This window comes from Eurytemora carolleeae, unplaced genomic scaffold, assembly GCF_000591075.1.
Source record: "Eurytemora carolleeae unplaced genomic scaffold, Eaff_2.0 scaffold41, whole genome shotgun sequence".
NCBI classification, from domain to species: Eukaryota; Metazoa; Arthropoda; class Copepoda; order Calanoida; family Temoridae; genus Eurytemora; species Eurytemora carolleeae.
Window position 1 is genome coordinate 47,537 of NW_019396234.1, and position 16,202 is coordinate 63,738.

The following is a 16,202-nucleotide window of genomic DNA, read 5'->3' on the forward strand; positions in this document are numbered from 1 at the left end:
TATAAGAAATATTCAGAATATGTTATTGTATACGTGGTAATTGTTACATCAGACAAATGAGACAAATATTTCTTATTCAAATGAAGTATCATCTGCAAAGCATGTAAAGCACGTATAATCATATGGTAGGGCGAACCGCGTCAGTTATATCTCCCTTCTATTCCTTACTCCATGGTAGAACCCAGTATACAGACACACCCTGTAGAGTATTGTACAGGGTGTCCCACATCAAATTAGACCGCGTCAATGGGTCTAAATTACGATTTGGGGGAAAAATCAGAAAATTTAAGAAGAATGAATCATTTTAAAAAATTTAATAAGGCTAAAAGAAAATTGTGTTGGCAGAATATGCTAGATTTTTCGCGTATTATGTGCGTATTTTGGCGTTAAAAATTGTTGATAATCTAATATGATATGGAACGCTCTGTAGAACTAGTATACAGATACACCCTGTAGAGTAGTCTAGAACCTTGTATACAGATACACCCTATAGAGTAGTCTAAAACCTTGAATACAGATACACCCTGTAGAGTAGTATAGAACCTTGTATACAGATACACCCTGTAGAGTAGACTAGAACCTTGTATACAGATACACCCTGTAGAGTAGACTAGAACCTTGTATACAGATACACCCTATAAAGTAGTCTAGAACCTAGTATACAGATACACCCTGTAGAGTAGACTAGAACCGAGTATGCAAATACACCCTGTAAAGTAGTCTAGAACCTTGCTTACAGATACACCCTGTAAAGTAGTCTAGAATCTAGTATACAGAAACACCCTATAGAGTAGACTAGAACCCAGAATACAGATACTCTGTAGAGTAGTCTAGAACCTAGTATACACATACACTCTGTAGAGTAGTCTAGAACCTAGCATACAGATACATCCTGTAGAGTAGACTAGAACCTTGTATACAGATACATCCTGTAGATCAGTCTAGAGCCTAGTATACAGATACACCCTGTAGAGTAGACTAGAACCTAGAATACAGATACTCTGTAGAGTAGTCTAGAACCTAGTATACACATACACTCTGTAGAGTAGTCTAGAACTAGTATACAGATACATCCTGTAGAGTAGACTAGAACCTTGTATACAGATACATCCTGTAGATCAGTCTAGAGCCTAGTATAAAGATACACCCTGTAGAGTAGACTAGAACCTAGTATACAAATACACCCTGTAGATTAGGCTAGAACATAGTTTACAGATACACCCTGTAGAGTAGACTAGAACCTAGTACACAAATACTCTGTAGAGTAGTTCTAGAACCTAGTATACATATACACCCTGTAGAGTAGTCTAGAACCTAGTATACAGATACACCCTGTAGAGTAGTCTAGAACCTAGTATACAGATACACCCTGTAGAGTAGACTAGAACCTAGTATACAGTTACACCCTGTAGATTAGGCTAGAACATAGTTTACAGATACACCCTGTAGAGTAGTCTAGAACCTAGTATACAGATACACCCTGTAGAGTAGACTAGAACCTAGTATACAGTTACACCCTGTAGATTAGGCTAGAACATAGTTTACAGATACACCCTGTAGAGTAGACTAGAACCTAGTATACAAATACACCCTGTAGAGTAGTCTAGAATCCAGTATACATATACACCCTGTAGAGTAGTCTAGAATCCAGTATCAGATAAACCCTGTAGAGTAGACTAGAACCCAGTATACAGGACCTGGTATTCAGATACACCCTGTAGAGTAGTCTAGAACCTAATATACTTATACCCCGTAGAGTAGTATAGAACCTAGTATACAGATACACCCTGTAGAGTAGTATAGAACCTAGTATACAGATACACCCTGTAGAGTAGACTAGAACCTAGTATACAGATACACCCTGTAGAGTAGTATAGAACCCAGTATACAGATACACCCTGTAGAGTAGACTAGAACCTAGTATACAGATACAACCTGTAGAGGAGTCTAGAACCTAGTGTACAGATACACCCTGTAGAGTAGACTAGAACCTAGTATACAGATACACCCAGTAGAGTAGTCTAGAACCTAGTATACAAATACAACCTGCAGAGTAGTCAAGAACCTAGTATACAACTACACCCTGTAGAGTAGTCTAGAATCCAGTATACATATACACCCTGTAGAGTAGACTAGAACCTAGTATACAGATACACCCTAAAGAATAGTCTAGAACCTAGTATACAGATACACCCTGTAGAGTAGTCTAGAACCTAGTATACAGATACACCCTGTAGAGTAGACTAGAACCTTGTATACAGATACATCCTAAAGAATAGTCTAGAACCTAGTATACAGATACACCCTGTAGAGTAGTCTAGAACCTAGTATACAACTACACCCTGAAGAGTAGTCTAGAATCCAGTATACATATACACCCTGTAGAGTGACTAGAACCTAGTATACAACTATACCCTGTAGAATAGTCTAGAATCCAGTATACATATACACCCTGTAAGGTAGACTAGAACCTGGTATACAGATACACCCCTGTAGATGAGGATAGAACATAGTTTACAGATACACCCTGTAAAGTAGACTAGAACCTAGTATACATATACACCCTGTAGAGTAGTCTAGAATCTAGTATACAACTACACCCTGCAGACTAGTCTAGAACCCGGTATACAGATACACCCTGTAGAGTAGTCTAGAATCTATTATACAGATACACCATGTAGAGGTGTCTACAGCCCATTATTACTCTATTAAAACGCGCCAACACTTTCATTGTTAACTGTAATGGATGCATAATCATTACTCAGCATCCTTCCAAGTTTTTTTCATTGATAGTACTAGTATGAAGAACTAGATGCGCCATTAGATTTTTAATGTCTTTAAAGCAAGTAAAAACATTAGAACCTTGCTGATGTATGGGACTTAAGCATCAGAGTCCTTAGAATAATGCTACACGTTGTAACTATGAAATGTACAAAATTGTTAAGTCTTAAGTCCGAGGATAAAGTGTTCTTATTTGTATTGTAAACGGAGTAAACCCGTATTGTAAAAGGAGTAAACCCGTATTGTAAAAGGAGTAAACCCGTATTGTAAAAGGAGTAAATCCATATTGTAAAAGGAGTAAGCCCGTATTGTAAAATGAGTAAGCCCGTATTGTAAAAGGAGTAAACCCGTATTGTAAAAGGAGTAAACCCGTATTGTAAAAGGAGTAAACCCGTATTGTAAAAGGAGTAAACCAGTATTGTAAAAGGGGTAAACCCGTATTGTAAAAGGGGTAAACCCGTATTGTAAAAGGGGTAAACCAGTATTGTAAAAGGGGTAAACCCATATTGTAAAAGGGGNAGGAGTAAGCCCGTATTGTAAAATGAGTAAACCCGTGTTGTAAAAGGAGTAAACCGTATGGAAAAGGAGGGGGGGGGGTTCAATGCAATTGTGTACAATTTAATAAAAAGAAAAGGAAAAAGAATATAATAAAGCCATAACAAACTTTTCTCTCCAAAAATGTCCTTATCCAATTCTTCAAACCTTCCAATACCAGGTGGTTTCAATAATGGGGTCGGACAGTTATATTGATCACATTTCTGATTTTGAAATATTGCAGATGGTTAGCAATCTGATCTGACATTATTATCTACACAAATACAATTGTATAATACTAACATTTAAATAAAATAATTACTCGCATAGACAAGTTGGAAATATTTATTTTTGAACGACAAGATACTTGTTAATTTGTTTTTAAGAACTATAATATATTCGAGATTTGTTGACCTCGCTTTTATTGAAAACAAAGTTTAAGGGAGTGTTTGCATTATTTTTACTGAAGCTCTGCTGAGTTCCTACCGATCCAATTTGAACTATTTCAGAGACAAAAATGATTAAAATTAAAAAAAATAAAAATCCAAAATAAAGCATACTACCCTTTTAATGCTCAACCATTGGTCTCATAAAAACCGAAGTTTTCTAAGAAAGAGACCTGTTGTTCATTTGAAAAACTCCGAAGCTCTGATAATGATAGATTGAGACAGGACTGAATGAATAAATTATTGTATCTGAGCAGCCGATCTATCAGTTCTAACGCTGGGTAGGAAACCTGCTCCTAGTAGTTCGGGTCTCTCCATCAGGGTTCGGAATACAGTCATAAAATCAGCAGCTAGCGCTTCGTCGATATACCTGGAGAAGGGATTGATTACTTTAGTTGGGATTAATAACAAACTAAAGAAATAGATAATAGCTAAAGATTCGTTACAAGCTCTAAGATTCATCTGGCTGAACATTACACACCCATTACATCCGAAAAAATGCCACACAACAAATTTGCCACATATATTATCTAAGATCATAAAGTCTGCCACAAATAGTATAAATTGAAGTCTCTAGATGAACCCCTACGGATAAGTAATTAGTTGATAGGCGAATCTAACATGGAGAGAATCATATATTCCAATACTAATGACACGGGATTACTATGATTCCTAATAAGATCCAGATATTACAACTGAATTAAATTTTGCGATTTTTCCGTTGCTCTCAATATCTAATTTTCTCGCTACAATATTTGGATTGATTGTTTATTTAAAACAATGCGTTATTAATTTATGAATTAGAAACTTTACCTTCTATCAAATGAAAGGGTTGATGTCATCACGGTTTCAGGTTTCATTGTATCCGGGTTTATTACCATCCTACCGCCACCAACCGCAAGGATTGCCGCCTGCGGAGAATTAATAATCGCCGTGAACTCTGTAATTCCAAACATACCAAGGTTGGATATGGTGAAGGTTCCTCCCTGGAACTCGTTAAGCTTAAGTTTATTCTCACGAGCTCGTCCCGCCAGCTCCTTCACCTCCCCGGATATTTGCTGAACCGCTTTATTGGCCGCGTCCTTGATAATTGGTGTGATAAGACCAGCCTCGGTCGCAACAGCGACACTCACGTCAATGGTTGGCATCTGAACCGGTTCATCCTTCACTATATTTAGGTTCATCTCGGGAACATACAGCAGAGCTGTTGCAACAGCTTTGATTACAAAATCATTAATGGAAACCTTGAATCCGGACTTAATATATTCCTGGCGTAATTTTGACACTGAATCTATGCAAGCTGTTGCAGAGCTGTAACCATGTGGTGCTGTCTGCTTGGAGTCGGTTAAACGTTTAGCGATAACCTTTCTCATTGTAGTTAGGTCTGTATCTGTGTATCCACTCCTAGGTTTTATCATTTTGGGTTTCGCAGTCTCCTGGGCTTGAGATTTACCAGCTGCCTGGGGCAGAGCAACCTGTTGAACCTGAGCGGTCAGGTTGTTGGCAGAAATATAGTTTAGAACATCCGACTTTACAATATTACCCTTAGGTCCGGAGCCGGAGATTTTACTGGGTTCAATATTGTACTGGGAGAGGAGAAGAGCAGTGGCAGGACCAGTCTGAGCAGGATGAACAAACTCATGATGAGCAGAAACTGGAGTAGGAGCAGGAGTAGCGCTTGGAGCAGGAGCAGATGCTTGTTGTTTGGCAGGAGCTGGTATACCTCCTGCAGCAGGAATAGCAACATCTTTCCAATCCTGGCCTTCTTCTACTGTCAGAGCAATAGCTGTTCCAACCTTAAAACAATAAATCATAAAATCATAAATTTTGACAAAAATATAAAAGTACTTTAGAGAGGCAGCACATTTATCCTACAATCTTGATCTTATGTTAGGATAAAGAGTTAATTGCAAAATAGAATCCCTCTGTTTATGTGTTATATTATATTATAACAATTGTATCTTTATTATTTCATGATTGTCTGGGTTTAGTGTCAGCAGCTGAGATATTGAATTTAAAAGCATGTAATTAGCTAAACTTCCTTGCAACAAACCAGAAATTTCAGACAGAATTAAAAAAGAAGCAGAGATTAGCAGAATTCTGAACCGATTAACAATAGATAAGAAGAATATACAGACTATTTTGAATACCAATTATTTTGAAAATGTCAAAAATAAATGTTGGGGTGCTGTTTCACACTTGGAGTTTTCGAGGTCTTGGGACCCCCCCCCCATCCGCCCCCCCCTTAAGGCGGGGAGGGTCCCTTGGCCCCATCGAGATATTAGTAATAGAGGGGGCATCTGGAATTTTAGACTTCTTATTGTACAGCCACTGTACACAATGGCCTGATCAGAAATTCTACCTGGGGGGATCATAATTCGTAGATCAGTGTTTTAAGACATTATATTGTTTGAAAGTGAAGCCTACAATATTCAAGCAAAGAAAACAAGGCCATATGATTTTTGTATAAAAATGAGACATGACAAATAGAGAAAAAAACCAGCATATCCTGGTTTTCAAGTAACACAGCAGAGAGGGTCAACACATAAATAATGAAGAACGTTTTTGTTTTAAAAAAGATTATGATTATTTCTGGTTTCCCTTATTTTTTTCTCACTTATTTCACAAACTTTGATTACTAAATCTTTCGACTGATAAATAAGTCCACCTCGAAAAGCTGTTCTTTGCTTAGATTCTCTCTTTGGTATGAATGGTCATGCCTTGCGACCTGTAATGAGTTTTTCACACAACCCATTTCAAATATAGAGGGAACTGCGCCATTTCTTGGTATTTTGCTATCTTTGTTTCTATAACAATTTTTGTCAAAATGTTCACTGCATATAAAAATTGGGTGTTTTGTCTTCCAGATAACTTGTTCTATCCACTCTTTTCGTATGTTATGAAAAATTTCTGAACCCGAAACATCGTTGTTTACACAATTTTTGACACTACAATATCACATTGTTGAAAAATATTAAAATTAACTGTCCACACAATACCGTACAAATAGATGTACTTAGGATTAAACCCACTGTACTCTATGATACCAACTCAGTCATAAGGAAACATTTTTCGACAAAATTCACTGTACAGTATAAACCTAGCCAGGCAAAATTAGGAGAGTTATGCCCGCCCCCTGCTTGGCCCCAAGAATCCCAAAGTAGGAAAAATTGAAATACTTAAATACCATTAAAAAAATTTTGTACAATTTTGCAATTATCTTTAAAAAAAGAAATTGTTAAAAAAATAACAATTGTATCTACTGTGCAAATGCGCAAGCGACTTTGAGCAAAACCAAACTTAAGAATTAAGAAAGGAGGCGTTGCATCTTAGACATTTTTCATATCTCAGCCAAAAATGGTGGCAGCCTGTTCTGATTTTGCATGGTCACTAATTTGGTGACCTAGAAACAGGATGTGAAGTAAAATCTTCCATATCTTCAGTCGGAGTCTGGATTTATAGGATCTGGCACCTCCGACAGCTCCGATTTTTTATCTCTGAACCTATTGCACTTAGAGCTCAAATTCAAAACTCCAATACCCAAGGACCTATATAATAATGTATAAAAAAAATGTTGTCGATTTTTTCAAAAAGGTATTTTTGGGGTGATCTGGCCAAAAAAAATGAAAGGAAAAGATAATACAAAAGCTTTTAAGGGTGTTCTAAATTTTTTGTTACTACTTTTCGATATTGAGTAACCAATCTGACATTTTCTTGGGAAATAATGAAGGTAGCAGGTGGTCATTTGATATGATGATTTAGGAACAGAATATGAGGTCTGATCTTCAATATCTCTGGTCGGAAATATAGGTCCTAAGGTCCGGAGATAAAAAAAACGGAGGCGTCGGAAGATTCAGTCTCCGACCAGAGATATTAAAGATCTGACTGCATATCATCCTGTTCCTAATCATGATATCAAATGAGCACCTGCTACCTCCATTATTTCCTGAGTAAAGATTAGCTATATCTATAAGTAGTGAATAATATTTTTGAAATTTTTTTTCCAAAAAAGTTTACTTATAAAACATTTTGTAGTATCTTTTTCTTCGTTATTTTTAGCTAGATCATCCCAAAAATCAACTTTTAAAAAACTTTTTTTTGACACTCTGTCAGAGTAAGAAAGAAATTGAAATTAGAATAAAAAATTTTCTTGATTTATATTGGTCTTAATGTATTGCAGTTTTAAACTTGAACTCTGTAGTTCCTATAGCTACGGAAATAAGAAATCGGAGCCGTCGGAGGTACCAGATATATTCAGACTCCGACCGGAGATGTGGAAGAATTGACTTCATATCCTGTTTCTAGGTCATCAAAATAGTGACCATGCAAAATTAGAACAGGCTGCCACCATTTTTGGCTGAGATATTGAAAAATATCTCAGATGCAATGCCTCCTTTTCTGACAAATGAACATTAACAACTGACATCTACATTAAGGTTAAAAGGGCACAACTGTGAATTGTCCATACCCTTTAACCAATACAAAACCTACCGGTATTCCTGATGAGCCCTCAGCGACTAGAATCTTAGCTAGGATACCCTCATCATCTGCCTCCATTGATACAACAGCTTTATCCGTCTGAATATCACAGAGCAGATCTCCAGCTCCAATCTGGTCTCCTTCCGCCTTATACCATTTCACAATGGTTCCCTCGCTCATGGTAGGGGAGAGACTAGGCATATTCAAGGATATTCCAGGTACAGATCCACCGGTCATCACAGGTTCACCTTAAATACATAAATAAACAGGGGGCAGATGATTAGCTGTCTACTTTAAACCTGGGATTTCGGAGGTTTAGAAGCTCAGTACCCAAGTTTATATTTTACACAAAGTCAAAAACAAAGATTTACGAATTATAAAAGGATTTGGATTAGGTTAAGTGCTCCGGGTATTTCTAATAGAGAGAAGATGCTTTGTAAACCTATGGTTTAAGGGCCAGCAGCTCCGAATTGAGAAGACACTGTATGTTTGGGTTTCTTGCTGCTCGTTAAGCAGCTGCCTAATATACCTGAGGTTGTAGGATCAGCTGTGTTAGGTTCTCCTGCTGGTCTAGGTTTAAGAGCAGCTGTATTTTATACCCGAGGATGTTGGAGCAGCTGTGTTAGGTCTTCCTGCTCCTCCAGGTTGAAGAGAAGCTGCATAATAAACCTGAGGATGTAGCAGCAGCTGTGTTAGGTTCTCCTGCTGCTCCATGTTTAAGAGCAGCTGTCTTATATACCTGAGGATGTAGGAGCAGCTGTGTTAGGGTCTCTTGCTGCCCCCGGATGGGGAGCAGTTGCCTGGTTTACCTAAGGTTGTTGAAGCAGCTTCTTCTATTGCTCCAGGTTGAGAAGCAAGTGTCTAGTATACCTGAGGTTGTAGGAGCAACTGTATTAGATTTTCCTGCTGCTCCGGATTGAGGAGCAGCTGCAACCTCCTTCCAGTCCTCTCCTTCCTCTGCCACCAACGCTATCAGCTCTCCAACCTAATAAATTGATGAAATCTTATCATATCAACAAAATGTAAACTAACGCAAAAAATAGTCAAAAACTGAAGTTTTTTTAAAGGGCATCCAATACAAGCGGAAGGAGTATCCAGAACAAACCTTGACAGATCCTGAATCTGCAGGAATAATAATCTTCGCTAGAACTCCCTCATCATCAACCTCCATGGAGACAACAGCCTTGTCTGTCTGAATGTCACAAACAACATCTCCAGCTTCAACCTTCTCACCCTCATTCTACAAGAGATAAGGATCAGTATCATCATAAATATTATCATCGTTATCATAGTAATTATAATCATTATCATCATTGATTTAATAGTGAATATTTTTGTGTTGTTATTGTTATCAGTTATTATTATTGTTATCATTATTATTGCTACAATTGGTATCAATGTTAACATTGTTATCATTGTTATTGCTATTATTGATATTGTTCCTATTTTTGTTATAATAGCTGTTTTGGTTTTTATTGCTTTTATTGTTGTTATGGTTGTTAGTGCTTTTAGTGGTTTATTGTTGTTATTGCTTTTATTCTTGTTGTTCCTTCAATTTCCATCTGTTATTTACTTGATCTCTCTATCCACCATTGAAGCTTTAATTGTATCTTAGGTCTGATATTTACCTTGAGCCATTTAACAATAGTTCCCTCAGCCATGGTTGGAGAAAGGGAGGGCATCTTGAGTTGTAGAACAGCAGCAGGAGAAGAGGTGTGAAGGTTGGCAGAGAGTAACGTTCTACTCATCTGCAGAGTACTCTGCCAACCTTTACAAACTCGTAACATTCTATCTGAAATATATATTTAGTTTCCCATCACATTGTTAAATAAATAATCAAATACATAAACTTTATAATTTTTACAATTTTGCAAATTCTGGGGCTGCACTGGATTTATCCATTTGTGACATCGCTGCCTTCATCAGATCCTCGGATTGAAGCATGACCATGTTGTATCGTGCAACATGATCTAATCCCTCCTCCGTGGTGTGTTCACGAGAGTAAACTAAACTCTGTTTAGTTCCTTGAACTGCTACAGGAGACTTGCTTGCGATACTCTTCGCTAGTTCTAGAGCTCCTGCCATCAACTCTTCTCTGGTCTCATAAACAGTGGATACAAGTCCAACCCTCTCCGCCTCATCCGCCTTCATCTTCCTGGCGGTTAGACAGAGTTCGGAGACGAGACTTTGACTTCCCAGAACCTTGGGGAGACGTTGAAGGGTTCCAACATCTGCTGCTAGTCCCATATCGACCTCTTTAACTTGGAACCATGCATCCTTAGAACATAATCTGATATCTGTAGCTGTTATAAGATCTACTCCACCACCTATACAGGCAGAATGAATAGCTCCGATGACAGGTTTGGGACAGGTTTCAAGTTTTGTAAACTGGTTCTGCAAAACCCGGATCTTATTGTACATAAGAGTAGTTTTCCTTGCAACGTCATCATCTCCGTATACAATACTAACTAGAGAACTCAGGTCTGCTAGATCGATCCCGGAGGTAAACATCTTCCCCGCTCCACTGAGAATTATAACCCGACAATCTCCGTCCTGACCCATCTTGTCGAATACGTCTCCGATCTCCATCCAGAGTTCGTTGTTTAGTGCATTCATTTTCTTCGGTCGGTTCATTTCTACGCTGAAGACGAACTTCGAAGGTTGGGTGACGTTCAAGTGTGTGTAGTTGTAGGATATTGCCGACATGTTTCTCAGGATTGTTCTGTTAGCTCCGGAGCCAAGTATTCTCCTGGCGAGTAGACTACGCACAGCCATGTTTACTCTGGAAGATAGGACATAGTTCAAGTTTAATTTTTCATTTAAATAACTCCAGGAAACTAAACTAGTTTTTACAATTTCTTATCAATATTAATTCAAAATTTACAAACTCGCCATCATTCAGAGGATACAAAATTCGTATAAATATTTGAGAAAGTTCACAGTTTTTTAGGAGTTTTGGGCATCCTGACAGGTCGCAGGAACGGATTATCTATTACTTCAGATTCTGCGATGGATTCGTTCAATCGTCCTCGATCATCATCATCATCATCGTCGTCGTCTCGATGCGTGTTCTTTCGTCGTTTAGGACGTCGCTCAACCTCGTCCTCCTCAAAGACCTGGTCCTTAAACACCAGGGCGTCCACGTAGGCGGGGAGCTTGAACCCCTCCTCCTCCCTGATGCAGGATATCAAGGGGAAAAGGTTAGAATCTTCGGAGTTAAATAAATTATGAATCTTCCCGGTCTTTGCAATAAATCTTGTTAACGCTCTCTCAACATCTCGCTTCTGACTCGCAGCTAAAAAAATCAATATTTATTGCAAAGTTAAGAAAGGTATAAAAAAAAGCAAAATATTCATGATGTAAAGTGTTTCAAAGAAAATGACGAACAAAATGTAAAGGATTAACAAAATGAAAATGATGAACAAAATGTAAATGATGAACAAAATGTAAAGGATGAACAAAATGTAAAGGGTGAACAGAATTATAAGGATGAACAAAATGTAAAGGATGAACCGAATTAAAAGGATGAACAAAATGTAAAGGATGAACAGAATTAAAAGGATGAACAACATGTAAAGGATGAACAGAATTAAAAGGATGAACAAAATGTTAAGGATGAACAAAATGTTAAGGATGAACAAAATGTTAAGGATGTACAAAATGTTAAGGATGTACAAAATGTTAAGGATGTACAAAATGTCAAGGATGTACAGAATTAAAAGGATGAACAAAATGTTAAGGATGAACAGAATTAAAAGGATGAACAAAATAAGGATGAACAAAATGTTAAGGATGTACAAAATGTTAAGGATGTACAAAATGTTAAGGATGTACAAAATGTCAAGGATGTACAGAATTAAAAGGATGAACAAAATCTAAAGGATGAACAGAATTAAAAGGATGAACAAAATGTTCAGAATGTATTTAGAATGAAAAGGATAAACAGAATGTAAATGATGTACAGAATGAAAATGATGACAACAAATTGCAAAGAATGTAAAGAAAAAGGATGTAAAGAAAGTAAATGATGAACAAATTGCTAAGGATATGTAGAGAATGTTAATGCTGAACAGAATGTAAATGTTGTATAGAGTGTAACAGATACAGATAGCAAATAGTTTCCATAGTACTTCATGTTAGGATGTACAGAATGTAAGGATATAAAGAAAGAAAATGATGAACAAATTGCTAAGGATGTACAGAATGTAATGGCTGTGCAGAATGTAAAAGATACAGGTCGCAAATAGTCTCATAGTACTTCATGTTAAGAATGCACCTAAAGATAGGGTTTTAATGAATTTGAACAGTTTAGTCTCAGAAGATAGATCTATTAATCTATAAAAAAAATAATCTGAAAAGAATCACAAAATTGACCCCCCCCCCCCCCCACTTTTGGGGACCAAATATTCAATATAGTAAATACAGTTCCAAAATAGTAAAACTGTTCTTACCCTTTTCTCTGACACTCTCATAATCCGTGACAGGTTGTCTGTGGGTAGGTGTGCGTATATAACTGTGACTGTCTGGCATCTCAGGCATATGTTCGGGAATGTACGCAGGGTGACGCTTCTTGTTTCCAGTGTGAAGGATAGCTGTCTGCTTGGCAGGGACCGCCTGATGACAATCATTATTGATTGTTTATTTTTCAAAATTAGGGACGCATGTAAAAGAAAATATCAACAATATTTTGCAAAAGCTGGAAAATTATGCTATGATAAATTGCAGAATTGTAATAAACCAATAATTTTTTATCTTAAAGTGAAAATTATAGTTTTACACTGGAATTTACTCGAGCAAGGAGATAAGCTTGGATTAATCAACACCCTGTCATTAGTTAACCCAAGAGAAAAGAACTAACCTGAGTAGGTTGAGATAATGAGACTCTAGTTCCTCGTTGTGAATACTCAGACAACCCCTCCAGCGGTATACCCATCTCTACCAGAGCTAGAACTAGATCTGCTACTACAGGTTCAACCCGTCCTGCCAACTCACAGTATGCTCTTGCACTCCGTCCTAACTCCGTCACTAAACTCAACGAGAGTTCGGTTAATGTTTCTAAACAAGAGTTCTCCGCGGAGTCAAACCCAACCTCTGTACATAGGGCGGATACTCCGACCTTTAGACAATGTCTGAACGGATCAGCTAACTCCTGCTCCGACATTTTTCACTAATAGCACTCGAACTTATTAAATAAATGGAGACTACTGTGTACACTCTACCACCATAGTGTACACTGCACACTGAATCAAACCGGAGAGTTAAATATGAAACCTTTAAAAACAACACAATTTTTGAAGTTGTAGAGAAAAAATAAAGATATTTTGAAGCCAGTTGTTTATGAATTTTATCAACAGTAAATTTTAAATTTTATCTTACTTATTCATTCATAATCATCTCATATTTTCAAAATAATAATAATTCTTATTTAAGTTCTATTTAAATGGACCGCTGTTCAAAATATCCTCTACATGTCTGCTCTTCGATCAAAATATATTATTATATTAATATCTTATTTAACAAATTAATACAATTTATTCAGTAATAATAAAAAACGAAAAATTTAAATGTGACCTAATTATACCGCTATTATTGATTTAAAATATATTTCAGTTTAAAGATGAATGAATCGAAAAGTTTAATATCCTTGGCCAGAAGATTTAACAACGTTAATCTAATAGAACTCCAGAGTACGGGATATCTTCCTTTCAAGTTCGAAGAAACAAGAATCGGAACGATTTCTCCGTTAGTTTTAGAGGAGATGAAACCACATCCAAGTATTTTCTCCATAACCCCGGAATGTGTCCGACTCAACCAGGATCTAAAATGCTATGATGAGAGGAGCGACGAGTTGCGGAAGTTCATGGAGGAGATGAGAGAGAAGAACTTGTTTACAGCTCTGGTCGGATGGAGAGATGAATGCTATGAGACCAGGCTCAAGTTTGGAGATCCTCCAATCTTTAAGGTGTCTAAATTTATATATGTTAAATTCAGGGGTTTATATTTTCTGGCATCATTCCCCCAATTTATTTTATTATTTTTCCTTCAGTTTCAATTTTTCTATGTTTTATTTGATGGAATGGAAAAAGGGTGAAATAAATTGCCTTTAATAATAATGTAAGAATTCTTAAAGTTTTTCAATTGATGAATTTGCATTATTTGGAAGGATAAATAATTTTTTAGGGAAGTCGTCTAAAAAGTTGATGCCCCATTTATCATTAAAACCTAATAAAACATTATTATCTGAATCCTAGGTTGAAAGAGCTGGAACCCCTATCCTAGGTCTCCGGCAGTACGGAGTTCATATTAACGGATTTGTTAAAACATCAGAGAAGGGAAGATCAATTTGGATTCAGCGAAGATCAAAAAATAAACAAACATATCCAGGAAAGCTAGGTGAACAAATTACTTAATGGGACTGTCCTCCTAACTTTAAGTGATCCTCCATTAAGTCCGACTTACAACAGTACTCTTTAAACATCAAGGATGAGTGAGATATCCGGCATTTCTCTCTGAAAATTGATGATTTATGCAAACAATTTGTGATCTGAAAAAGTTCTCCGGGGTACCGTATTTGACCCATGACGACGTTACTTTTGCTAACTGTTATATTTTCTTTTTAGATACATTCGTTGGTGGAGGGTTTGCAGAAGGTTCTGGTGTTCTCCAGACAGCTATCAGAGAACTTGAGGAGGAAGCAGGACTGATCCTTCCTCCACATCTTAAACTTAAACCCTGTGGAAGCGTTTCATTTTTCCATATCTCCGAACGTGGACTCCATCCTCAAACAGAGTTTGTTTATGATCTCGAGCTCCCGCTGGACTTTCTACCAGAGAACAAGGACGGAGAAGTTCAAGGGTTTGAGTTGGTTAGGTCGGATCAACTTATTAATCTCATCCAAACCGAGGTAAGATTTTCAATTTTCTTTTTACCCATGATTCTATTTACAAATTGTATTTTTTTAGGATTACAAGACGACAAGTATTCCTGTAGCTCTGGACTGGTTAGTGAGACATGGTTTCCTCTCCTCAGAAACCGAACCTTATCTTCCAGAACTGATAGAGGAGCTACACACTCCGCTTCATATATTCTACAATTAAATTTGAGAAAATTTACATAAATATGACAAGCCCTTAAATACAGTATTAAGTTAGATAACTCGAGGATCTATACCAGAGACAATTTCTACCCTTCTTTCATCATTCCCATCTTATTAGTGTGGATAATATAAAATGTTAGCAGTCTTAGAAACTTCAAAAACTAAAAGAAAAACTAAGAAAATAAGATTTTACTGAAATTAAGGAGTTATTTCACACTATTGGCATTTTCATTCCGACAAATTTTATCATAAATTGAGAAACCTGGTAACGGTCCTGGACGAACCTAGCAATAAAAATAATTACGAACTTCAAGACGTCAAATTTTCTGAAAAAGAAAAATGTTATCTTGAAAATTCTCTTTCCCTTTTTTTTGCTTACCACCCCCCTCCAAGCTGCTCTAGTTTTTGCCCTAAACATTTTACAATTTTTATGTCTAGTTTAACATCCAGAATTTCCCGCTGAACATGATATTTTCTTAATTAGTAGAAAACGAAATGCAAACGTCAGAGTATATTATTCTGTTTGAAAAACCAACAGTTTATACAAAATGACACTTTAGACAATTTACAAATTATCTATTTAGAGGGAAAACCTTGTTTATCACATAGTTACCAAACCAGATGTTTAATTCCTTTTTTTTCTATTTTGTTCGCTGAACTAATGTTTTAAACTTTAAACAATTCCTAAAAATATGTAGATTATATATTTCATAGTAATGTAACTAGTAAGGAGTTGAAAACTGTTAAATGACGAGCTGATTTATATCGATTCAAATACCTTCAGCTATTTTTTTCCTTTCTTGGAGTTCAATTGATCTTTCATATGTCAAAACTTATTTTAAAAGTTTCCAGCTTAATCTATGTAA

The 16,202-nt window shown here is 36.7% G+C and overlaps 4 protein-coding genes across 4 annotated transcripts; 1 reads left to right on the forward strand and 3 right to left on the reverse strand.

Annotated features, from left to right (window-relative positions):
- Nucleotides 1-3,644: 3,644 nt before the first annotated feature.
- Nucleotides 3,645-10,050, reverse strand: LOC111698860 (pyruvate dehydrogenase protein X component-like). Its single transcript, XM_023469326.1, has 6 exons — nucleotides 9,869-10,050; nucleotides 9,346-9,480; nucleotides 9,111-9,225; nucleotides 8,253-8,488; nucleotides 4,575-5,557; nucleotides 3,645-4,131 (listed from the first exon to the last, which is right to left on the reverse strand). The coding sequence occupies exons 1-6, from the start codon at nucleotides 10,025-10,027 to the stop codon at nucleotides 4,002-4,004; spliced, it is 1,758 nt and encodes a 585-aa protein (XP_023325094.1). The 5' UTR covers nucleotides 10,028-10,050; the 3' UTR covers nucleotides 3,645-4,001.
- LOC111698861 (delta(3,5)-Delta(2,4)-dienoyl-CoA isomerase, mitochondrial-like) lies at nucleotides 10,023-11,029 on the reverse strand. The gene has a single exon (XM_023469327.1). The coding sequence runs from the start codon at nucleotides 11,013-11,015 to the stop codon at nucleotides 10,101-10,103; it is 915 nt and encodes a 304-aa protein (XP_023325095.1). The 5' UTR covers nucleotides 11,016-11,029; the 3' UTR covers nucleotides 10,023-10,100.
- LOC111698862 (transcription initiation factor TFIID subunit 8-like) lies at nucleotides 11,022-13,421 on the reverse strand. Its single transcript, XM_023469328.1, has 3 exons — nucleotides 13,099-13,421; nucleotides 12,692-12,854; nucleotides 11,022-11,535 (listed from the first exon to the last, which is right to left on the reverse strand). The coding sequence occupies exons 1-3, from the start codon at nucleotides 13,399-13,401 to the stop codon at nucleotides 11,177-11,179; spliced, it is 825 nt and encodes a 274-aa protein (XP_023325096.1). The 5' UTR covers nucleotides 13,402-13,421; the 3' UTR covers nucleotides 11,022-11,176.
- A 410-nt stretch (nucleotides 13,422-13,831) lies between these two features.
- On the forward strand, nucleotides 13,832-15,392 carry LOC111698876 (nudix hydrolase 20, chloroplastic). The gene is made up of 4 exons (XM_023469344.1): nucleotides 13,832-14,202; nucleotides 14,492-14,633; nucleotides 14,861-15,144; nucleotides 15,203-15,392. The coding sequence occupies exons 1-4, from the start codon at nucleotides 13,858-13,860 to the stop codon at nucleotides 15,335-15,337; spliced, it is 906 nt and encodes a 301-aa protein (XP_023325112.1). The 5' UTR covers nucleotides 13,832-13,857; the 3' UTR covers nucleotides 15,338-15,392.
- The last annotated feature ends 810 nt before the right edge of the window (nucleotides 15,393-16,202 follow it).